A 26,029-nucleotide genomic window follows, 5' to 3' on the forward strand; every position below is an offset into this window, starting at 1 on the left:
GCTGCATTGAGCTAAACATCACTTATGTCATATAATCATTTATGTTATGATCAAGTCTTCCTTACCTGCAGGGGAGTGAGAAACATAATTGTGATCCAGCTGAGAAATGGTGGCAGCTTGAGCTTCCAAACTTTCACCAGACAAAGATGAGGCTGTTTCCAGAAAAGCTAATCATTTACGTGCCCTTTCATACACATTTTCCCTTTTCTGTGTGGCAGCTTGGTGCAGCTCTGTTTTTTAGACGACTTGCCACCTGCTTCAGTATAATCCTCCATAATGAAGTGCTTACTACACACGTATGTGCTGTTGCTTTTGCACCTTAAAACTCTTTTCTTTGTCTCACCTAATGACTTGCACCCATTTGGAAATGAATAAAAGGAAAGGTTCAGTTGTTTCTGTGTTGAAGATGAGCGTTCAGGTTGAATCCAGAAACTTCTAGTTCTAGATTCTACCAGTGTTGTTATAATCTTAGCCCAGAAGTTAAGAAGCCTGTCCTCAGATCCATGTGTGTGAGAAGATTTGTATCCACAGGACGAAACTGACAAATGAACAACATGATCCACAAAAATGTACAAATGTGAATTTAGATTTTGTTGTTTGCGCTGCACAAAACCTGGTTTACATTTGTACATCTTAAAACACATATGAGAATACTAGTGATATATTTCATTTTACACTGATTTACACTGCTGCAAGACAAATCTGCTAATTGACAGATAAATAAAGGATGCACATATGTAGTGTGTGAATCAGCTTAGCAGACCAATATGTCAATTGTAATATATTGCATAAATTAGTAGATGTCTTACAATGAGATAATATCCCAGTTACTATAACATAGATTTAATCATTGAGACAATCTGTCTGTCTGTCTACCTACTGTCTATTCATTTAGCCATCTTAAATCTGTTCAGACACACATGCAGCCCTACATGCTCTGTTACACAGAAGGAGTGTCTTTGTTTTTTGGCATAGATTAGTGCTTCAGCTGTGAGGAAAGGACAGCCCAATTTGTCAAGATAGTACATGGAGCTAATCACATCAAAGGAACTGCTACCCAGGCTAATATCAGCCCACAAGCAAAGACGCCTCATTCATTAGTCTGAATCTGCAGGACAAATCACTTCTATGCTGACAAATAAACACACATGCAAGCAAGATCATGCCTAGTAAATCTTGAGGTGGGCAATTGACATGAGATAAACAAAGCTAAATATATTTCATGTGATATATTCAATGCAATATTATATTTACTTCCTGAATGGTCTGTGCAGCGGCTCTCATAAATCCCTACATGGTAAACTGTTGCTGCAATACACATTGCAACAATCACACGGATGCAAATGTGTGTGCTTCAAAGAACAATGGTCTTTTCTCAATGGCACAGTTCCATTTAGAGCACCGCTGCCTCCCCCCTGCTTGAGTGGAAATATGGATCAAGTGGATGAAAGATGATTCCACTTCTTCTCTATAAGACGAGGCAGGCATCTATGAAGAATATTCTACCTTCTTAGCTATAACAGAACAGAGTTCATCCAATGAATGCGGTATCATTTGTCTCTATTTTCTCTGTCCAGTGGGTATCACACCCAACTCAGCATTTCAACAAACCTTCGTCTAGGGCTTTTCTGTCCAGAGATGAGATTAGAGTTAAGGTGGAAGGCCACAACTATTTAAATACCTGGAACAAAATGTTGCCAGTTGTTAGGTACCAAACCACTACGATGCTCATTTATACTACAACATGTCTATGACAAATACTTTACAGTCAAAGTTACTCTAACATCAGCCAACAAGAAGCTAGATAATTTTAAACTGCTCACATCTTTAGCAATGTCAATGCTAATACTGTCTTGATTTCAAAACATTGCTTTTACACAACAAATGCACACCTGGATTCATTTACACCATGTATATTTACATTGTAACAGGCTTAATAAGATGGTCATCAGTAATGTGTAAAGCTATATAAAGCCATCGTGACTGACAGCTAATTGAAACTCATACATGTTGCCTGTCACATGGTGCAGATGGTGTTATGTTCTGCTTCTGTTCCATGAATCCTTTTTATCATAGATGCTGACAGTGTTGTTGTTGTGAAGTATTGTAGCATGATGAGGCCAAGTCTTTTATCACCATCCCACTGAGTACCTTTATTCTGCTTTTCTAATTCATTTTCTTCTGTCCGTCTCCTTTGTTGGAAAAGAAAACAAACTTTCTTAAGTTCAATCTTCACCAACCAGCACCTCCGATCTCACACACAGGTGCACTTGTGCCTGTTTGCAGGCAGACACATACACACTGAGTTGCATAAAGAAACAAAGAACACAGCCCTGATACCAAACCTATTTTCTTAAAACACAACAGGAACTGTCAAATTGCTGTTGCTAAACGTTGTGATTTACCAAACTATGAATAATTTGTGCATAAATTAAGTGAAGGGATAATGAGAAATGCCACAAATCTGTGATGAGAGGAAATGGAACACAGCAGTGGCCAATCAACTCATGAAGATTGGAAATAGAATCAACAACCTCACCTGACACAAGAAACATGCAGGGATGAAAAACCTGACTGGAGTGTCAAACTTTCAAGTAAATTAAGGGACATGGGCTTTTGTGTGGACATGGGTAGGAGGGCCGCTAAAGATAAGATGCATTGCCTCTCTCCTAGTGGGGGGAATCTATTGCTCTGTTCAATCCAAGCTTTGAGACTCTAATGCCTCTGATCTGTCATCTATCTTTTGCCTCCCATGCTGTCCAGTGTGCCTCTGTTGATGCACAAGACTGCAACCAACACAGTGAGAAAGGAGGGCAGGCCTGTCTTTTGGAACAGACTATACTAATGTAAATGAATTAAAGAACTTTGTTCTTATGTGAAACTTAAGTTTTAGCTGGCTGCTATAGAAGACCTGTCACTTTGTCCAGATTACCCCTGCCACTGTCATCTAAGTGTATGAATTAATAAAAACAGAAATCAAATGTTTCACTGTGGGTGTATGCTGACATTTTCTTACTTGCCTTTTTATTTACCACTGGGCACTGCAAATAGGCTGTCAAACGCATCATTATGTGGAAGTATGAAGCAGAAGGATCAACACTGCTAAGAGCTCAGATATTCAAGATTTTTTGGTCAGTCAAAAGTGGCTCTGAAATGCACCCTTAAAAGATACCCAGACAATATCACATTATTCACATTTTGCTCCCACGCCCTCCCTATCTGTCTCCAAATGTTTCTTTCTCCCCCACAGCCCGGGGGTGTCTGCCTGGGAGGCACGTCACCATGTATCTCCCTACGGTCTGTCTCTCCACCACTGTGGCAAATCAATTCTTAATAAACCATCCCAAGGCTTCATCTGCTATACCTTTCATTTCCCCTCCTCAAAGCTGCAGGGCAAAATTAGCCTGCCAAGAGGATGAGAGGAGGAAACGGTAGAAGAAAGCAACAGGGAGGGGGATGAAAAAAAAAAAAAAACGACTCAACACCTACAATTAAATTAACAAATCACTGTTCTTAATTAATCAGGGAATTACAAGCAGAACTGTGGGTTTGCGACGTGACTGACATTGGCTAGCGTTCCCTGCATTTGCTTTTGTTAGTCCTGCTGGGGTGGGGAAGCAGAGAGAGGTAAAGGAGGACAGGAAAACCAGATGAAAGCTTAATAAAGACTCACCGTGGAGCCCCCTGAGCAGAATAGTGAGGCTGTTACCTCTACTCCTCCTCCACTCCTTTCTTTAGTTTCCTTTTCATCCCACTCTCTTACATCCTCATCATTCCTCCCTTACTTAGTTTCTCTCCCCTCCCACTCTATCCCTATCCCATTATCGACTCCTGGACCTTCTCCTCCTGATAGTTCTGGAAACTATGTTTGCTAAGGAGTTGTGTGACTGACAACTGGATTACACAATGGCTTTGTAATTCTTTCATTTCTGTATTTAGGATAATCACCCTCAGATCATAATCTTGCCTTTTGGGACAATCAAACATGCATGTGCATGCTTGTGTGTCCATGTAAGCACATGCATGTGCAAAATTTTATTTTGTGTGTAAGTGAACTTTCCCAAGGCCAACTCCAGTGTACACCAAGGGAAACACTAATCGTCATCAAGACCCCCCAACATTTCTATAGTTCATAAAGATGTGAATGATACAGTGTGAGCCTGTCTTTCTGTCCATTCAAGTTCTAGCTTAGAGCAAGGAAAGTAGCCGATCTGCTACAGCTCCTCATCCCTGTCTGCCTCAGAGATGAGCAAGCTGTCTTCTGATCTGAGTGTGGCTGCTCCTCCTCAGTCTCTCCTCTTTCCTTCTTTCCCTCTTTCCCTCACAGGAGCTTGTTCCCTCGGTGGCCACAGGATTCACTTTGTTTTTGATCATCCTCAGACTCAGAGCTAGACAACTTATCTGCTTCTCTACATTCTCCCAGGCCCAGAGGAGGAAAGCAGGGCCTTTTATTACCCTCACTCTTTGCCTCTTTCTCTGATGTGCTGAAAAAGACAATACCAGATAGGGGAGGGAGAAGAAAGGGATTCTGGCCAGTGTGCTTTTAAAAGCGTGCTGGTCCCAAGTCTTGAAACAGCTGGCTCACTAGCCTACATTTAGTCATGGAGTTTGATCATTAGCATTATACGGCTTTTTCAGCCTTACAGGTAGAGGAAGGCTGCGTTGTTACATACCAATGTGGAGCATTCAGTTCCTGTCTCAGAGTTGTATACAATAAAACACAAACATAATTACAGTTCTCCACAGCAGTCATCCATTGTATTTTTAAATAAGTATGTAGCCTTTATATTGAAGTAAACCACAGGTTGTGTTTTGACAGTGCTGCATGCCTCTGATTCTTCAGATTCTGAGAAACAGATAGCAATACAAGCCTCAAGGCTCACAGTTAAATGCAGCAAAATACTGTTCACAATCACAATGTAAAAACTTTGTGTTCAATTAAATGCTTGGCACAAAATGATTGAACCTTTTAGAGATGAAAGTGGAATCGTCTTTTTACAGTACTGAAGTACCTTTGAAATTAATACATGCGATGGCCACTGCAGTGGAAATCCAAAACAGACTCAATAGAGCACCATGGACTGCACCAATCCTAATGATTGGTGGAAAGCAATTCTGAAGAACTTGTACTTTGTCTTTCCATTTTATGCTACTCTACTACATCCCAGAGAGAAATAAGGCATTTGAAAATTAGGGGTCATCTGTATCAGCAGGAACATTGATGTTTACTCATTAATGTATCAATGATTATAATCCATACGTTTAATTAAGTTTTGAATGCAAGACCTGTGCACTGCGGCAATGATACTGTATATGTTTTTAGTGATTTATAAGTGCATGTATTCATTGCTCAGGAGTACAAATGTCAATCAAGTAATTGAGCATGTGCACGTTAACGCACCATGACAACTGCTGCCACAGCTAGATCTGTTATTTTTGTGTTTTGTATTGAGTTTCACACTAAATATCATAATGACAATAAGTCAATAAGTGATGTTTCTGTCTCCCAAACCACCACCTACACTATCATGCCAACATCAGTCGATTTGCCTCTTGTCTTATTATCGAATAGTCGTTATCAGCGTACACCAGTCCTATTTATATAGGTCAGTAGGAGCACTGGGGGCAATGACAGTCAATAAGAGTTTTAATGCCTAACCTTAATCAACATGTTTTAATCCCTAAATATAACCGAGTGGTTGCCGTGCATGAACTTAAAGACATAACTTACGTAATGATGACAATGGACAGCTGTGGGATAAAAACAACATATTGGAACCTACCGGTAGGTTCCAGTAGGCGAGTAGGGACCTTCTGACGAATAACTATAGTCTGATGGGAAGCCCAAACGGGCTAATGAATGTCACCAGTCCAGTCGGGGATATAATACAATATAATGAGTCTTAATTTAAATGTGGATGTTTCACTGTAATCTCCATTTGAGAATTATGGCAATATATCAGCAGGTACGAAAACATCCATCCATGTGGGTCTGAACACCCACATGGATGGATGCTCCCACACATACACAGAGTTTTTTAAATTATTTACATCAATAGCCAACTCTTCTTGGCTATTGATGAATTATGGATTAAAGTTAAGCTATGCATCAGAGATCAAAGCTAAGACAACAATGTACCTGTTCAAATACGTAACAATTATTACATTAACACTATTTATTACTACCACCACTACTACTACTGCTACCACTGATAACAACAATAACAGTATATAGCATTTATATTGTTTATCAGAGTAATATTGGGCCCCGATTATTTACAGTACCAATATGGGCAAAGAAATCTTGCGAGGGTAACTTTTTACAATTTTCTAATATAATATGTATAAATTTCAAGATCAGTTTGTCGTTTGAAAAAAAAAAAAAAAAAAAAAAAAACTGATGACAATCAGTTGGTCTGTTAAATTAATTAGCTATACTGGTACAAAAAGCTATCACATATCATTTTTAATATTTACTTTAGCCAAACCAAACCAAAGTTATATATTCAACCATCACCTCAAAGGAGTGGGTAAGGCAGCCAGCTACCTCTGGCCCCAAACCACAGGGAGATGTAAAGATTTCCCCTTTTGGGAAACTGATAACATCTGTCAAAAAGCCAACATCTATCTGAACATGAATCATCAAAAATCGTTTGCAGAGACCAGAGCTCTACTGGAAGTGCTTTTGTCAGCACGTTATTAGCTTCTAGCCTGTTGCATGGCATTAGCCCAGACACCATGGGACTCATCATTGTCTTCTGATTAATTAACATTACTGGCACTCTGTTTGTCGACCCTCAACTCCTCCATCGTTTTCTCTCTCTGTCCCCTGTGTTCCTATACGACTTGCTTGTACAGACATGATGATTCGACTGTGTGCTGAACCTAAGAACTTAATAGGGAATATTCACAGGGAGTTCATGACACAATTAGTGATTACCAGACAGCCATGTCTTCTGAGGACTTCCATCCTTCGTTTCATCCTCCTTTAACAAAGATGCGAGATCTCCAAGCAAAGGGAATAGTATATGAGGGTGTAATGCTCTTGGATTTGTCCTGCCCACATTTTCAGAGAGATCATACGCTTCTGCTGGTTGATTAGAAGAGTGTGTGAAATGGACAGAAGTCTTGTTAATTAAAAATAATGATCTGATCGCACTTTGGAGAAATAAAGTAGGGTGAAGAGATAATGGAGAGGGTTAAAGGTGAAAAGACCATTTTTCCTATTCTTGTTTTATATTAGTTTTTCAAAACAATGGTTGCAAATAAGCTTTTACTCTGCTTCTCTTTATGATCTCTTAAAAGAAACTAGAGTTAGATTTTTGAGAGGAAGAGCAGACTTATCCAAACTGAGCTCATGCATTTTTAATTTGCTCAGTGTTTAAACAATAATAGGAATTTGTCATAGTTGAAATACTATGACAAATGAATGTTAAACTATAAAACCCACGTCTCTGCAACTGGAACTGCCTGTCTTTACTACATCACACCAGCAAAATAAAAAGTGATACCACTGTGATCGCTGAATCATCACTTTATTGGATGCCTTCACGGTGACTTCATTTCTAATTGAATCAATTACGCCGTGATTATATTGCTGCCATAGACAAGCACATGCAGTGGAGGAGTTAAAAGTGAGTGGTCAGGAAGAGGACACTTAGCGTTTGGACGTCACGGCAGTGGGCGGTCTAGGAGAAAAAATTTGGCCGTTTGGATTAATGTATATGATTAGTAAATGCCATAAATAATTTCTGTGTTTGTAATATGTTAGCAGCGAAGAAGGTCATGGGTTTGCAACCCGGCCTTTCTGTGTGGAGCTTGCATGTTCCCATTGTACTTGTGTGGGTTTACTCCAGGTACTCTGGTTTCCTCCCACAGTCCAAAAACATGTATGTCAGGTTGACTCGTGACTCTAAAATTGCCCATAGGAGTGAGTGTGAGTGTGTGAGGTTGTTTGTCTCTATGTGGCCCTGTGATGGACTGGTGACATGTCCAAGGTGTACCCCTGCCTTTCACCCAAAGAGAGCTGGGATAGGCTCCAGCAGATCCCCATGACCCTGGTTAAGGAATAAGCGGGTATAGATGATGGATGGATGTTAGGAGGGACGTACAATAACAACTACAAACACCATATATGACAATGTTCTAGCCGCTTCAGAGTACAAAGTCTTAGCTAAAGGACAATGTCAGTGTGACTCTGAAGCAAAAAGAAAACAGCATTGGAGGATTATGGGTATTTGACTGCTGTAACCCCAGTTCACCACATCCCAGCAAAAGAATGGCCCCCAAAGCACCTTGTGATGCTCTTGCTCCACATGACAAACTATTTTACCTAAGACAGCAGGACACCTTACAACAGTAACATTCGCTGTGCAGGCTTAATCTGACACCACCAACAAAAAAAAGCCATCTTAACCTCTAACAAAATGGGCATGTGCATGTGTGTGCAGGAGAGAAAAGAGAAACAGAGAGGAGTAATGTCCCCTTGTCATCTTGCAGCCATCACAACCCATACAGACCATCTGTGCATTAAAGAGCTAGAGTCCAAGCAAAGTATTTAAACGGGTTTAATGTTTTCAGGAGGGCCATAACCTTAGTCCTGTAGGACCCCAGAAGGCCCATCACACCACAGCAGTAGGTCTTTTATTGTGCCAAGCAGATGACAAGGATGCAGAGTTCACACACACTGCAGAGTAACTCAATCTGCAGGAAGCCACTATCATTTTTTATCCACTCTCATCTTCCCTCCCTCTCCGTCTCCTTTGTCCCTCCTCTCAAAACAATGGGAGAAGATGTCAAAAATCTCATTAAAAAATAATAGCCTCCACCTGCTTTCTTTCTTTCCTTATTCTCTCCCTCTTGCCTTTCTAATGACCAGCTTGGAAAAACCTGCAGGATACCAGCTATGCACTGAGCATTGGATAACCACCTCAGCACACACAACACAATCAAGCACAAAGTGCACACGCCAAGAACACAAAAGCACATAAACTGCTCCACAGTGTGGGTTCTCAACCCTAACCTTTTTAATCAAATGAACTCCTGCAGGTGTAACATCCACCCCTATTTGCTTATCTCATAAACCACTCATGTGTAAACCTTAACACAAAAAGGCATGCTCGACCATGTGGCTAAATCATCTATATGAGTCTCCCTGGAAACTCCTTACACAATTTTTTAAAGCTATTGGGCACATACATCAGGCCTGAGGTTGCACGTTAAGTAAATATGTGTCAACTGGCAATTTGTAACAGCTCCCTGAGGTTAGATTAGCCTTTGGCCTTGAGAGAATAAACTTGATCCTCAGTATGTCTGTAGAGTCTTCACTGCTTCACGAGTCATCTAACAAATGTCAGTCTCATGCATTTCTGTAATTAATAGCCATGGAAAAAGGATGTCTGCGCCTGTCTCCATGACTGAATATCGTCACAAAAATTAGCCATAAACCGAACAGATACAGAGAGGACCACATGAGGATTTCTGCTGTTATATTAACGAGATTGTTTTCTGTGTGTTGCAGAAAAACAGAGAATCAAAAAAGATAGGACTTCACAAAAGGTTAGAATGAAGTAAGACACCATGATCCAAAACTAATAAAGACAGAGCGAATACAATGAACATGATTTAGGCAGAAACAGAAAGAAACAAAGGAGGCTATATTCCAACAAAGTCTAATGTCCATGAGGATGCCTGTCTGCTATCGACCCAGATAACACTGCAGGCTGTGTCAAGAGATTTGGGCTAAAAGGTAAACAGGAAATCAGAACAATCTAATTCTGGTTGAGGTCGAAGAGAAAGAGAAAATGTTGCCCATCCCAACAGAGTGTGTGAAAAGGAAACGATATCTTTTATTCAGGCTCCTGTGAGTCACTCTTTTAAACCACACTTCTGTCTCCACATCACCAGCACTGTGAAAAACTGAAGAAAACATCAGCTCTGATTTGAGAAGACAGGAAGGTGATTTATAGTTATTTGTGGGGTATTAATACTTAAAACAAAAAATACTGCAAGGTTATTTCTGATATTAAGCCATTTTTTTCCATATGAAACTAGTTATGTGTATCAAACTGAGGAGGAAATTGATACTGTATAGCAACTTCTGTGCTTCAAGTTGCAAAATGATGTTCAGATTACAAAACCAACAGCAAAGTAACAGCCCAGCTATTGGATTTTGAAAAATCACCTAAAGCCTCACAGGAAAACTCCACCAACCACAGCAAGTGAGACTCATCACCCGGGGCTGCTAGATGCTCGCTTGAAGAGATTTTTGGAAATATTATCCTGGGGAAAATTACAGCTCTGGACAATTTGTTTTATTCAGAATGCAAAGCTCTTGCATCCATTTCTCCTGGTTTCTGGTTATCCTCAAAGTGGGCAGCAGCCAGAATATGCTATGAATGTAATCAAAACAAGGCGGCACTGAAGAGAGGAAGAAGGGGTGTGGGTCAGAGAGGCAAGGCATACATTTAAATGTCATCAAATACATGATGAATCTATACCGAATGGTAGCATATGCAGCACACAACTGTGTGTGTAGGTCAGAAAATGTATTGGAGTATAACAGCAACCCTAAACCTTGTTAGGAGGATTAAGAACAGATATGGCTATCTTAATACATTTAGACCATTCATTCTGGCTGATTAGTTACTGGGTGATCTCATTTTCAAAATGGAGCAAAGCATCAGTGGAGTTTCTAAAAACAAAGTGATGACTGCAGAGAAAATCTCCAGTACCCTCTCAGAAGCTGCTCTGTGAATGTCAGCATCCTTATAGCTCAGATACTGACACATCCAAAAGAAGCAAATAAACACATCAGAATTGACCAAATCTGTCTTTCAACCCCTCTTACCCAGCTCTCTCACACATACTCCGACAAACACAACCACAGTCACACATACAGAAAGTGAGGGCTGCCCAAAACCACCAGTAACCCAAACAAAGTCCAAGGTCAGCAGAGTGGGCTCACTGAGCTGAAACCACCAACTCTGGCTTTCATTACCAGGAAAAGAATCAGCTGAGGGATACAGGGACACATGGGAAGAGGTTACGTTAGCTGGCGCTGTTTATCTGTTTGAGTCTGGCCAGAACCCAACTCATACTCTCTTGTCTGTAGGATACAAAACACTCCAAACACTGTGACAGCATCTATTGTTGAATAAAATATCAAACCTTCAAATTATTTTCACCACAGGCTGTATTATTCTACACAGCTGAAACAGACTAACTGAATAGGAACTTTGTTAAACTGATTTCACAGCAGTTGTACAGTTTTGTTTTTGTAAGTGTGTGTTGCTATGTATATGTGTGCACTGATCATTCGGTGTGTAACAATAACCAGGCTTGGCAGAGCTTTACCTTGAATGGTGCCGTCAGTGTGAGTGTAAAAGAGCCTATCACAGTTCTAATGAGTACCAGGCATAAAACCTCAGCTCTGAATGTGTCATACATACATGTACATACACATATGCGCACGCACGCACGCACGCACGCACGTGCACACACACACGCACAAGCACACACACACAGGTAAGGAATCAGATATCTCACTCCCTGGACTCTCGCTGTTTCTCTGCTGTTATATAAAGGGCTTTTTGGCTAATTAAAATTAATAACTATATTGCTGTAAAAAAAACTATTACTGTTAAATCTCATTGAACATTAGCAATATTCAGTGCTGTAATATGTGAAAGCCAAATTTTAAAATAATTAAAAATCCTGTTTACAATCCAGGCTTACAATGTAAAAGCACAAACTAAGCATTGGTGTCCTGTCTTCATGTGTGTTTCAGCCTTTTACTTTGGTAACTAGAAGTGGTTTTCCAGATAGACATACCGTAGAGTGAATTAATTCACTCAGTAAAAACAATGCAGTATATAGAATTTATAAATGTTTATTGGACAGACTGTGTTTATCACTGAAAACCCTCAGTTGGCCAGAACACCAAGAATTTTTGGAAGTGATAAATGAGCTTCACAACTCATCAAAGGAAGATTAATCAAAAATAAAGTCATGGAAAACTGAAAATGATTAATGAAAACAACAGAAGTAAAACAAATGATGAGAATGTGAAAAGCTGTTTTTGATTGAGTGTGATGCAAGAATTAAAAGGGTAATAAAATCATTTCATACACTTTCCTACAGACAATACTGTAAATAGTACCATAAAAACTGCTATGTAGCAAAGATTTAGCTTTAGCTTTGTTATCAGCTTTGGCTTTGTCATCATATTTGCGCTGGTGGCATTAGACTAAGATTTTACATTTTAAGCTTTTTGATACTTCAGAGTGACTCAAGCTGATAAAATGCAAAATGTAATGTCCTCCTCCTCCCTTCTGCATTTCTGACCTCCTGTAGGACCCAGGCATCCTCCCCATCATGGCCAAGGTCCTAGTTCTGTCCTGCCCATTATTCCCCTGGTGTCTAACATGAATATATGTTTGTGTGTGTGTGTGTGTGTGTGTGAGTGAGTGGGTGTGAGCATGAGTGGGTGTCATTACTCCTGCCCCCATCTGACGGTTTTGGGTTAAACAGTGTTATTATTTTTCCGGAGTCGCTTCCTGCCTCCCTCCAGTGACACCCTTACCAACTATAAATCAACTGCCCGAGCCCTGTAAATCACATATGATGTGGATGTGTATGTGTATGTGTGTGTATGTATGTGTGTGTGTGTGTGTGTGTGTGTGTGTGTGTGTGTGTGTGTGCGTGCGTGTGTGTGTGCGTGTGTGTGCGTGTGTGTGCGTGTGTGTGTGTGTTAATGTGTGCGTGCCTGGCCACGGCAGTTGTGCTCTCAGACACACATGAAGATGCCACTACAGCTATGAGTGCGTCACAGCAACGATAAGCATGTTACTTCAGCAAGATCCTTTCAAACAACACAAAACAAATCATTGTTAAATTAAAGCGTATGCTTTGCATGTGATTAAAAGGTAATACTGTAAATGATGCGCCAGGCTGCATGTTTTATGACTGGAAACTGCTGCACTTTATTCGCTCTGATAAGACATCAGTGTTTGAAGCTGATTTTAGTGTAGCAGAAAAAAAAATACATGCAGTTAAAAAAAAAAAAAATCACACTAAACCATCTATTGTTAGTGGTAAATTGAATTCCTAATGCTAAAAACAACCCTGTTATAACAGTAAAGAGTAGTTTATGTCTGAACAGAGACAATTTCATCTCCCTGAGATCAAACCAGATAAATAATGCTCTATGAAATAAATGGCTCCTGTGCAGCAGTGATGGCTCATTCTGTGATTGTGTTGACACCCCCTGCTGGGCTGAAGACAACACTACCACAGAGAGCAAGCTCACTACCAGCAACAATGTCCATATCCGATCCCACTTAGAGCAAGACTACAATATACTGACGTTAATGAAACCCCAAAATCAAGACAAAACCTTCCTCTAGACTTATATCATGCTGGCAAAGAACACACGAACATAAGGACACAAGAGAAGAAACAACCAAAAAAAAATAAAAATAAAAAAATACTATACTGGACCCTATTTTACTCTACATACTTAGTCCAAAATGCCTGAATATGCGTGTATGCTCACACTCAAGAGAGAGTCTAGACAGCAGTATTGCCGCCAGGTCTCTGACAACTAAGGAGAGTGAGAAATATATACTGTGCAGCTGCCGAAGACACAGTCGGCCCACAAAAGAGCTATTGTGCGCCCACAGCAAAACAATACAGCTTAGCTGAGCTATGAGAAAAAACCATTGGGATCAATAGAGAATCGCAATTAGCCTACATTGGCAGGAGCAGTGCCAGATTAGACACAGGTTGTCGATTCCATTTCCTGCACTATCGGGCCCTCAAACTTGGTTGGCTCACTGTGTAATTAGAGCAATATACACACAACTGGCTAAGACTTTGTAGTGTGAAGGAGATAGTAAGATTACAGTAATGAAGACAGTGATAATAATGATAATATTGACGATCTTGAGTAGTGTCAAAAAATGTGCCTAAAAGTAACAGACAAATATTTGAGGTGAAAATAAATAGCGTGTATTTTATCTACATACATTACAGCTTTTACATTTTTTCCTAAAATATTTCAAATCATGTTTGTGTGGTACTTGGTTTGATTTGTTCACATACTACATTGCAACATCGCATTACAACAGCTGACCAGTGTTCTGACTTTAGAGCACTGCGTTGTTCCTGATCAGGACATCTGTGTAAAAGCTTCTACTGTTTACACTATTTGATGTCACCCTCAGCTTGAATCAGTGTGAGTCAATTTAATCTTCTGTCTGTTGTACACACATTTTCCAGATGCAAAATTGCTACTTTTGTAATCTGAAAACCCGACCTGTCGAGCATATTTTCATTGGCCATAGTGCAGAGTGATAGAGAGCTGGAGCTTCTTTACTCACACTGTAAATCTCAAAATGTAAGAGAGCAAACTTTCCAATTAAAGGTCTTACCTTTGAGGATGCTCTGGCCTTGCAGTACATCCCTGGGAATCTGCACAGAGTAGAAGCTTTGTGAGAAGCCAGGTTGGCATGGACCTTTGGTAGCATGCTCCCCATTATTCCCCTGGAAGGAAAAGAATGTAAAACATCGATAAACATGGATTTCATTGATTTCGTGCTTCTCTTTGGCCCTGAGCCTCAGAGAAAAGCAGTAAATAGCAGACCAGTTAGCAGAAATGCATTCAACAAGTTTATCTGCTATAGGCACATTGCTGATTAAATACTCCCACACTCCTGAGTCTGTGATAAAATGTGCTCTGCAACTTTCCCCATAGAGAAACCAGATGAAATGAGGACGATTTTTAAGTATTGTGCACAGGGTTAAGTGAGACACACAGCATTCACACACACACACACACACACACAACAAAAAAAAAATGCATGAATGCAGCAGAACTGTCTCACTTCTGGTTGTGGGTCTCACACCAGGAGAAAACTAAGGAGGAACTGAGCAGTACATGCTGTATGTGTGAACACTAACCCTGTGCAAAACATTTGCCTCCAAAGATATAGAGCTCAGTGTTGGTTAAATTGATCTGACCCAGCGCGCACACACGGTGCCGCGGCTTGCTGTAGGGTGAATGTGAGGAAGCTTCAGACGCTGGGTCTTCTACTTTTCAGACGGAACAACATAGTAAAATGTCTTTGTGCCATTTCCCCCAAATTGACACGAGAAGCCATGCTTTAGTCACAAAAGGTGCGGGGAAAGATTTGGCAGAGTTGTTTGGTGCGCCGTGAGGAGCAGCCCACCGGCGCGGACTCAATTCAGCTTTTATTGATCAAATAACGAGGAAAAGGGTGAAAAGCGCTTGCAATTTCCAAGTTTAATTCACGGTGTGTTATTGCTTTTTGTGGAGAGAAGCCCTAGAGATGAAGGCACCGGTAAAACAAGCGGGGTGAGTTTGATAAAGAATAAAGGCATCACCCTGGCTGATTAAAATGTGCAGTATAGGCTAATTTGAACTTGTGCAGGGAATCGCAGCTCTGTGGTGAACGATCCAAGGGAAACGAGGATCAGAGCGGAAAACACTCGATCGTCAACTTTTACTTCAGTCTTTATTTTCCTCTCACACACTGAAATTCATTAGAGGACTAATTAGAGCACTTGTATGGAAATAACGAGCGGCGCTGCGCTAGACTGCAGCGGAACACTGGACTGACACCGGACTCCATCGGACTACATGACTTTATTCACGCTTATGTGCTACTGGTTTGAAAGCCTGCACCTATGAGACGCGGACTCTCGTACTCCCACAACTCCTCCGCATGTCAGGCTGTGCAAAAAGAAAAGAAATCTTACCCAGAAGGTGTCGAGAAGGAGGGCTGCTGTCAGGACCACAGCGAAGTCAGTTCTCATCGTGGCGAGCAAGCGAGTCGGGACTGCCTGGACGAGGAACCAGAAAGAGAGTCGATTCGTATTTCTTCTCCAGTAATTGTTTAATCCCCCCTTGTCTTGTTCAGACTGTTACGCCCCTCCTTGCGCTCCGCGAGTGTGCAGCAGCTCTGCCCCGAGTTTCCCCGGTTCTCTCATCTGCAGGTGAGCGCTCCGCTCAGCACCAAGGCGCAGCCAGCGTCACTCTCCAACCCCTCCTTTTACCCGGTGCAGGAAAACTCCACACACGCACTTAAAGAAACACTCGGTGGAGCTTTGGATCAAACAGCCACACCACTGACGTCTTTCCCAGGACCCCGATATTTAATCCGCCTCCTGGCGACCTAAAGGACTGTGCAGTTTTATGGTTGTAAATGAAAGGGTCTGTAAACCACGATCCGAGTCTCTGTGCCCAAATGCCCGGCAAACTCATTACCCATAAGCCCCGAATCTCCCAACACTGCTCTTGAGGCGCAACATATGATATGTTCATTATTAGATTTCCACAGTTAACTAAGTTCACATATGCGCGTAGCCCCTAGAAACACTTTTCAATATGCCTTTATGTTTTATTTAAAATGTGCATCCCATTGTTATGATTAAAAATACATCTTTAAAAAAACTAGTATAAGTCCCACATATCACGTGTGAAGCAAATGTTACCATGTGACTTGGAGGTGATCAATTTAGGTGAAAGAGTATTTATGAAGGCATGCCAATGAAAAAAAAAATTCAACTGATTATATCAATGGGCTCTTTCATTGGTCTCTGTACCATAACTCCATTATTTTCTTAGCAAATATGTAACATTTAGCCCTAAAACATCTGTCTTATGGGACATTACACACAGTTGTGTTACCATTAGTGGACACTTCAAGCCTTCAGTAATGGATGAACTTTTCAGTTCTTTATTTTCTGTGATATCCTAACTAAAGACAGCAGTTAGTTGCCAACGGTTAGTCTGGCCCACTAACCAAATTTGGTAATCCTTTTGACAAAAGGGGTGTGGGTAGGTGAAATCTGAAATGCTTTGTGTGAATACTGAACAACATGTTGACCCAGAATCAGTTTTTAGTGGGAGCTTTAGTATCTTTAGCAAGGCCTACCTATCTTTAGTATCTACGTTGGCCTTGCGTGTGGTATTTGATATTTTTATGAATTCTATCTAAACAGCTATTTTCTTTCTGGAGAGGTGTAGTTAATAGTCCTGGACCTTGATTATCACACAGGCTTGCTACACTGAACTCACCTAATACTCATCCAACCATTTTCAACTTTAATACTGTTTCTGAAAATGTAGACGTTTCATTAAAGAAAGTTAAATTAAGGTCATTTCTAAAGGTTTGTGAATGTGAAACTACATGTTTGACAAAAATTAACTCAGTTCTTCTCAGTTCTCTATGAACTAAGCTTCCTTTTCCGAGACATTGTCTGACTAAAAAGTGCTGACAAAGCCTTGTCCGTACATTACCTTAAATCTCTGTGTTCCGTTCAATACTACCTCTTACCATTAGCACTGTGTCTGAACAGTGTCTTGTGCCTACATGAAACTGTTCACTCAACAGAAAACAGCATAATATGGAGGTGGGCCTGCCTGTCTGGCCTTTTAAGCTACTAATGACCTTTATATTCTGCCCCAATTGGCAGACTGGTCTCCATATCTGCCTAGTGAGCCAATGGACTCTAATCCTATCAAAAAGAGTATGACTCTGCATTAGTGTTCTGCCAGTTTTCTCTGTGTGACATGCAGCAATTTACCACCTCCCTTCCAGTCCCTGAGTCCCAAGGATGAGCTCCAGCCTCTTATCCACAGTCCTTTTATACCTGATGTGCCCTATGCCATACTTATGTATTTTAATACTGCTAATGCTGTGATGGGCAGGTCTCTGCCTGTTGCTCTCTACTATTTTTTCACCAGTTAGAACAATGGCACTAAACATTTTTTTTTTTTAAACTTCCAGTAACATCATTATGTATTTGAATGACATGTTTCTACCATATTTGGACATGGCAGCCCCAGTTTGGTTAGCAGCAACTGAAACTCAATTATAGTTTGTGTAATTTTAAGGTTAAAGTACAGTTAAGAACAAACAGGAACAGAAAGTCAATGTTTTTAAGCATAATAATAATAGTATTTTAGTATTTTATAGCATTTTCTAAATGAATATATTGACACTAAGTGGAGCCAGGAGCAAATGCCACCATTTATTCTGTGCTGGCACAGTTCAAATGGTTTACACAGGACAGCAGGCACAAGGTGTTGTTTACCTTGATGACATGTTGAAGATGTGGTGGCTCACACACACTACATAAAGTCTATTGTCTGCACCTCTTCATACAACAGCCGAGCTCACTGTGGGTGTTTCTTTTTGCACTTTTCCTCCCTGCAATGTTTAAAAAAAAAAGTCATATGAACTGGGAAAGAATATGCGTATTGAAGAATAGCACTGCTAACAAAGTACAATAACTACATATATTCTGTACATGTATTTCTTATAGCTACTTAAAAATTAAAGATTCCTGCAGATTTGTAGCAGCTTGTTTGTGTAAGTACTAGCTCTGATACAGCGGTGTATCAGCAAAAGCAGATCTAAACGCAACAAGAAAAGTGACACTACAGTCAGAACCACAGAGATACAATTACAAGCTACAAAAGGACAAAGAGCTGAACTTTTGAAACTGTGCCTGCTCACTAGTTACCAGCATGGTGAGGCATAGCCTTCAATGCTCTGCTTGTACTGTCCTGATCGGTTTAGACACAGAGGTTGAATAAGTCTCTCAATATGCAAATCCCCTGAGCCACCATGCTTGCTACCAAGGTCTGACAACTTGGACATCTCAAAGTATTGCAGTCATCGCTGTTATTAATTCAATGTGTGCATGTTCAGCAATAACAATGATGATGTACAGATTTTCTGCCAGTAATGTTAAGTAGGTCTTTTTTTAGTATAAATGTTTTTTCTGAAGTTTCATAGATACACAGAACACTGCTCATTCAAAACTCCCAACAGAATTCCACATAACTACTATACAGTCATTTTTTTTTTCAAAATGTAGAATTTTGTAACAATTCAACAGCCAAAAATAACCTTTCAATAAAAACTAATATGTCTTCAGAATCCACTCCAACTGTGGTTACTTTTGAATCATTCAGTATGCCTAGCACTGCTAATACTGCAAAATTTGGACTCTATATGACAGTGATAGCTGAGTAACCAAATTTGAATTTATATTTCAAGATTTAGCTTTCAGCTCAAAGGTTTATTGTCTGTTTAAAGATAATGGGATTGCTGCACTGTTATTGAAAAAAACCCATATATCAAATATATAGCTACCACAAAAGCTAGTTTGTATTTAAGATCCAATTCACACACACAAACATCCATTACTGAACACATCTCTTGAGAAACCAGTTTTAAAGGAACTGGCCGACATAAACACAGGCACTGCAGTTATCAAAACCTGTCAGCAGTAGTTATAGGAGCTCGGCGCAATGGGAGCCCTTATTTCCTCAAAAAAACAGCATCTATCTGCTCCCATTGAGGCCTGCCACTGTACTGTGTACAGGGTACATCATTATGTCATCTCATATTACTGTATTCAAAATACTCAAATAAACTCAAGCCCAGGGAGTTGTAAACAGCCAGACAGCCTGGGTCTAATGGAAGTAAAAGATAGTAGGGGAGACAGGCGGCATCACTCTAAGTCGTCTGTAAGCATATTCTAAGGGGCCCAGCCGTCTTGCTCTCCCGATAATGATGCTTTCATTAGCCATTGGGATGCCAGACATGTCCCATACACTAAAATCAGTAGGGATCTCTCTCTCTCTCTCTCTCTCTCTCTCTCTCTCTCAATGAACTAATTTGGTCGCAGTTTGGGTTTCAATGTTTATATTCCTGTCTCCACTACACTCTTAGACCATTAATGCAAATTATACTGAGAGAGGAAAGAGAGTAAAAGTGCAAAGGGTAAAAAGTAAACCCACTGAGTGTGGCACCAATCTTTATAAAGAATGATTAAATTATTCTCTCTTCATGTGCCACTAGAGACCTTCATCTGTGTGTGAGTAGTCACTCAAGACACAAAGATTCTTTTGTCATATGCTGGACTAGCTTGTAAGAAAATATGCCTGATACAGTTTTGGATTCTTATGGGGCACACGGATATGACCCCATCCATTCCGTCTGGATTATGTGGCTGCTGGGGTTTCCTTGTCTTGGCCCCAGTATCCTGTAGTATTGCTCATGGTTGACACAGGAGGCAGGGTCCTCAAAGGTTGATGATGGATTCAAAGACTTGTTGACAGCTCAAAAACAATGACCCAAGCTGAGATCAGGAAAATTCTGGGCTTGGAACAGTGCAGAACACTATTGTTTGATTTCCCATCTTTGATGGAGACACAGTGGAAAGAAAATGCAGCTATCCCTAGTGGCATAACAATGGCATGGAGCCTTATAATATTCAGACATCACAAAGCCAGTTGCAAGTGGTCAGCCGAACAATACGGAGCAGTGGGCCCCATAGCCTGTGAAATTCACATGGCAAGTGAATAAACATGGTGAGGAAAATGAGGCAATGTGCCATTCAACTGTATCCATCTCTTAAATACTGTGTTATATTCTGAGCTGCTTCAAAGTCTTAATGTCTTTTCATGAGTTTTTTTAAATCTGAAACTGTAAATTCAGGAAACAGTAGTTTCATATCTACCGCCTTTGAAACACCTAAATACTGCTATCCCACATGTACCAAAATGAAAGGATGCAACACAAAATGATATGCATGGTACTGTATTATCATCCATATTTGATAGTAGCATTAGCTTTCACCTGTTATGTTTTATATTATATTCAACATATTTATTCAACCTTTAATACTGAGGGCCTCAGAACACAGACCAATCCATCAATTGTAAACCATCTTCCACCCTGTCATTAATACGCCATCATGCTGTACATTGTTGTGGGCACATGGAAGTCCTCAAAACATATGTGTTTGAGTAGTCACTCAACACACATATATTCCTTTGTATTCATATGCAGTAGGCATGATGCATGTGCTATATCGTACCAGTGGTCAAACATGTTAGAGCTATGAGAGAAGAGGTGTTAAAAACATTCCTAGGAAAGGAGAAATTTTAGCAGCTTTCGGAGGCACCATAGTGGAGATGCCCCCAAGGCTGATAGGAAGCTTTGATCAGAGATGGAGGGACACGCCTGTTAAAAACCAGCAGCCACCCGTTCTCCCATGATCTCTTTGTATTTCTCTTTCTCTAGCCATCTTTCACCCTCTCCATCATTCTGTCTGCATCACTCCTCTTTTCATATCCATTCCTCTCTCCCTTGCTCATTTTTTCTACCTTCAGTATCTCTTGTCTCCCATCTCTACCTTTCCAACTCTCTGTTTTTCTCTCTCTCATGCAAGCCTACACATACCAGGGTCAGAGGAGCCGCCTTGTCTCCACCAGGCTTTTGCCCATTCCTGCTCCCCAGGTGGCTGTGCAGTCATGCCCACAGGAAGGGGTAGCAGTGGACAGATGGGCCAGTAGCGTTCCTTGAGACCCGTCATATCCTTAAGACAGGCAACGTTAACAAGTATACAGCAGACACAAAGGCATGCACATGACTTCCTGCAATATACATCCACTAATAAATCATACAAATCTAAACCAGACACAAAAAAATGCACAAGGCAGAGACAAATGCACAGCCGCAGATATAGACTGATTGCACTCAGATTTCTGTGTGGTTCAATATGATATTTCAATTGCTTTGATTTCACAGCAGCATATTTATTTCTGAAAACCCTTTCCCAGTGATTTGGTTTAGTGGTTCACTTTATGTCTTTTCCAGGGTTTGTGCAGTGTGGGGATTCTCTGACACTGAGCAACAGTAGTGAGTAAATTATTCCATTCAATTATCTGAGCATTTGCTCAATATAAATACCATCTGGGTGCTTGAAATAGATTAGTTTAAGGCCATAATAAATTATTAAACTATTCCCAGTGAACGAGTCCCCATTCCCCTTTAAATGAGGCAGACTTATGGGGTTCATACAAAGATTCTGGTCGCCTGACGCTCTTGGCACTTAAATCATGTCTGTCTGGAACTCTGTGACAGAATTCCCAACAGGAACATGAAAATGGGATCCACCACCACTTGACCCTGACTTCTTTCCACTGCCCAAACAGTTAACCCATTTCCCAGATTAACAGACCTGGTCTAACAAGCATCAGGATAGAACTAGAGAAAACTATGTTTGGGCTATAACTCAGGAAAGGGCAAGATATAAGATATTAGCTCTCTGATATATGTCTAGATCATAATGTATTTGGCAAGGAGCGCTCACCACCACACTTCCACATGACCTCAATCCTTCATTTCTCTTTCTCTCTCTCTCTCACATGGAATCAGCTCTGTCAGACCTACAGCAAAGTATTTCTCATTTATATAGCCCTCTCCCTCCGGTGGTCCAAATCAAAATGTGAACATATGGCTGTACTGCAATGTGCAGACAGTACTATCCTCTAAAGCGCTTTAGCACAGTGTTTGAGGGGCTTGAACACCTTGGCAATACACCCAGCAACAGACATACTGTGCACTTGACATCCCCAAAGCTTTTAGCTATGTGTTAGAGGAGTTTCAACTGTCTTATGACCTGTAAAGCATCACTGTAATGGCCTTGCCAGGGAATTTTTTTTCCAACCTCACCAGATTTCTTGGACAGCTAAATTAATGAGCCTTCATACTGGTGTACTACATGAAAATTTAGTGTCTTAAAGGAAACACAGAAGGAAAGAATCCAAATATTTCTTTAAAATAAAGAATTTAAAAATCATCTTTGAACACTGAAGATTTTGTGTTTCAATATTTACTTTTACTGGATGAAACATAAAATGACATTGCTTTCCAATGTCTGCTATTCTTTTAGGGAACTGACCCAGTCACCACCGGTGACCATATTCTTGTGTACTTATGACGTGATTTTAAACACATGCAATATTTAATATATTATATATGGATTTGCCTTGATTTAAAGATCAAATGTCCTTTGTATAATTTAATTAATGTACATCAACCTTTCATTTCCCTACAGGTTCTGTGGTGAAAGCATAAATAAGATCTAAGTGTTATGTCTTTCCCGAGTGTGGGCTGGAATAGTGGCTTGGGCTTAGATAAAGATATTATACTAAGAGTTGTGTGCTGAGGGATGCCTCTTCAAAGATGAAATCTCACAAGGGAGCACAGTTTTGTTTTTTGTTTTTTTTCAAATTAGTATAACTGCCAAATGTATTCAACCACCGCAATATTGGTTTTACATAGTTTCAACAGAAAGAAAGGAAGTTGCCTAGTTAAACAGCAACTCTCAAAGCACAAGAATATTTTTTGCTGTAGCTGCAGCCACATTTTTAAACACTGATAGAAAGCAGTTCTATTTCAAATGTTATTCAAGTGTTATCACCCTATTTACTGTTCATTATTATGCCCATACTTATGCTTCAGCGGGGGCAAACTGTACCTACCGATAGGCCAGATTGTGCATATCAGTGTTATGTGTTACAGTTAGGTCACCTCAAGTGGTTGTAGTGCTTATTATGACAGGAACTGCTGGTGTCAGTGTGCATAGGAGGAAAGTTGGGGTAGATGCCAACAAAACACAGGATTTTGAAATGTAGATGGTCAATAACTGTTCTGTTGCCATTTTCAAACTGACAGTCAATGTTGTTATGTTAGTAAGTTGGAATATTCTTTCCCTAAAGCTAAAGGTTTCTGTATTGCGCCTAAACCTGGTGTGCGTCACTTTTATTACTGTAGGCATGACAACAAAGGTCCGGTGTATGACAACAGCTTACTGAGGAGATTGAGCAGGGCCCTACTAACCCATATCCAACACCCAGATAACAGCTGATAACGTTCATTGAACAGCATGATGATATTTGAAGTCGGTGTTGAACAAGCACTCAGATGCTTTATTTTTCAATTTGCTGTACACTGGGTTTGTCAGTAGGAACTTCTTTTAGAGATGGTGGTTGTCAGGTGTTCCCAGACAAGGCCTCATCCCAGTAAGATCTTCTACTTATCACTTCCACCTACCATACATTAGAAATAAAGCACAAAACAAAACATTGTTATCAGCATTTTGGAAAACAGGGCTAAGACACTCCATCAAACAGTACATCATCAAAACACACTTTGAAAGAAAAATAACTTCCTCTATCTTACTGCAGATCATGAGAGCCATTTTTCAAAGACCAAGTATAATGGAAATTATGAAAAGGCAATTTCACCCTTGGGTAGAATTGGGGCAACCAAGTGCAATGCTGGCATTGTGCTTCATAATATTGGGTTGTAAATAGTGAGATACAGGCCTGCAAGTTGTTGACACATCTCCTTGGTGCATGGTAATGTTAGCCATGGCACCAGAATGTCTACAGTTCAGAGAGCAGAATAAGGGGCAGTGCTACAACTCAAAGCTACTTTCATTTGTGTGATGACAATAGCAAAATGTTCATTCTCCTTCCTTTTAAACCAAGTGAGACCTATTTGTCGTGTTTGTGCTACTCTGTTACCAGTTGTGAGACCTATTTGTCGTGTTTGTGCTACTCTGTTACAAGTTGTGAGACCTATTTGTCGTGTTTGTGCTACTCTGTTACCAGTTGTGAGACCTATTTGTCGTGTTTGTGCTACTCTGTTACCAGTTGTGAGACCTATTTGTCGTGTTTGTGCTACTCTGTTACAAGTTGTGAGACCTATTTGTCGTGTTTGTGCTACTCTGTTACCAGTTGTGAGACCTATTTGTCGTGTTTGTGCTACTCTGTTACCAGTTGTGAGACCTATTTGTCGTGTTTGTGCTACTCTGTTACCAGTTGTGAGATCTATTTGTCGTGTTTGTGCTACTCTGTTACCAGTTGTGAGACCTATTTGTCGTGTTTGTGCTACTCTGTTACCAGTTGTGAGACCTATTTGTCGTGTTTGTGCTACTCTGTTACCAGTTGTGAGACCTATTTGTCGTGTTTGTGCTACTCTGTTACCAGTTGTGAGACCTATTTGTCGTGTTTGTGCTACTCTGTTACCAGTTGTGAGACCTATTTGTCGTGTTTGTGCTACTCTGTTACCAGTTGTGAGACCTATTTGTCGTGTTTGTGCTACTCTGTTACCAGTTGTGAGACCTATTTGTCGTGTTTGTGCTACTCTGTTACCAGTTGTGAGACCTATTTGTCGTGTTTGTGCTACTCTGTTACCAGTTGTGAGACCTATTTGTCGTGTTTGTGCTACTCTGTTACCAGTTGTGAGACCTATTTGTCGTGTTTGTGCTACTCTGTTACCAGTTGTGAGACCTATTTGTCGTGTTTGTGCTACTCTGTTACCAGTTGTGAGACCTATTTGTCGTGTTTGTGCTACTCTGTTTACCAGTTTGTGAGACCTATTTGTCGTGTTTGTGCTACTCTGTACCAGTTTGTGAGACCTATTTGTCGTGTTTGTGCTTTACTTCGTTTGCTACTCTTCAGTTGTGAGACCTATTTGTCGTGTGTTGTGCTACTCTTTTACCAGTTGTGAGACCTATTTGTCGTGTTTGTTGCTACTCTTTACCAGTTGTTGAGATCTATTTGTCGTGTTTGTGCTACCTTTACCAGTTTTGAGACCTATTTGTCGTGTTGTGCTACTCTGTTACCAGTATTGTGGAGACCTATTTGTTCGTGTTTGTGCTACTCTGTTACCAGTTGTGAGATCTATTGTCGTGTTTGTGCTACTCTGTTACCAGTGTTGTGAGACCTATTTGTCGTGTTTGTGCTACTCTGTTACCAGTTGTGAGACCTATTTGTCGTGTTTGTGCTACTCTGTTACCAGTTGTGAGATCTATTTGTCGTGTTTGTGCTACTCTGTTACCAGTGTGAGACCTATTTGTCGTGTTTGTGCTACTCGTTACCAGTTTGAGACCTATTTGTCGTGTTTGTGCTACTCTGTTACCAGTTGTGAGACCTATTTGTCGTGTTTGTGCTACTCTGTTACCAGTTGTGAGACCTATTTGTCGTGTTTGTGCACTCCTGTTACCAGTTGTGAGACCTATTTGTCGTGTTTGTGCTACTCTGTTACCAGTTGTGAGACCTATTTGTCGTGTTTGTGCTACTCTGTTACCAGTTGTGAGATCTATTTGTCGTGTTTGTGCTACTCTGTTACCA

At 40.5% G+C, this 26,029-nt stretch overlaps 1 protein-coding gene across 1 annotated transcript in view; it reads right to left on the reverse strand.

The window, feature by feature from the left end:
- Nucleotides 1-16,234, reverse strand: part of LOC113146152 (cadherin-4-like) — a 214,607-nt gene extending 198,373 nt beyond the window's left edge. Inside the window, exons 1-2 of the mRNA XM_026333461.1 lie at nt 15,781-16,234; nt 14,433-14,544 (exon numbers count right to left, since the gene is read on the reverse strand). Coding sequence (XP_026189246.1) covers nt 14,433-14,544; nt 15,781-15,837 — 169 coding nt within the window. The 5' untranslated portion in view covers nt 15,838-16,234. The remainder of the gene's footprint in view (nt 1-14,432; nt 14,545-15,780) is intronic.
- Nucleotides 16,235-26,029: the final 9,795 nt, after the last annotated feature.

The sequence above is a fragment of the Mastacembelus armatus genome, chromosome 7, assembly GCF_900324485.2.
Source record: "Mastacembelus armatus chromosome 7, fMasArm1.2, whole genome shotgun sequence".
Taxonomy (NCBI): Eukaryota; Metazoa; Chordata; class Actinopteri; order Synbranchiformes; family Mastacembelidae; genus Mastacembelus; species Mastacembelus armatus.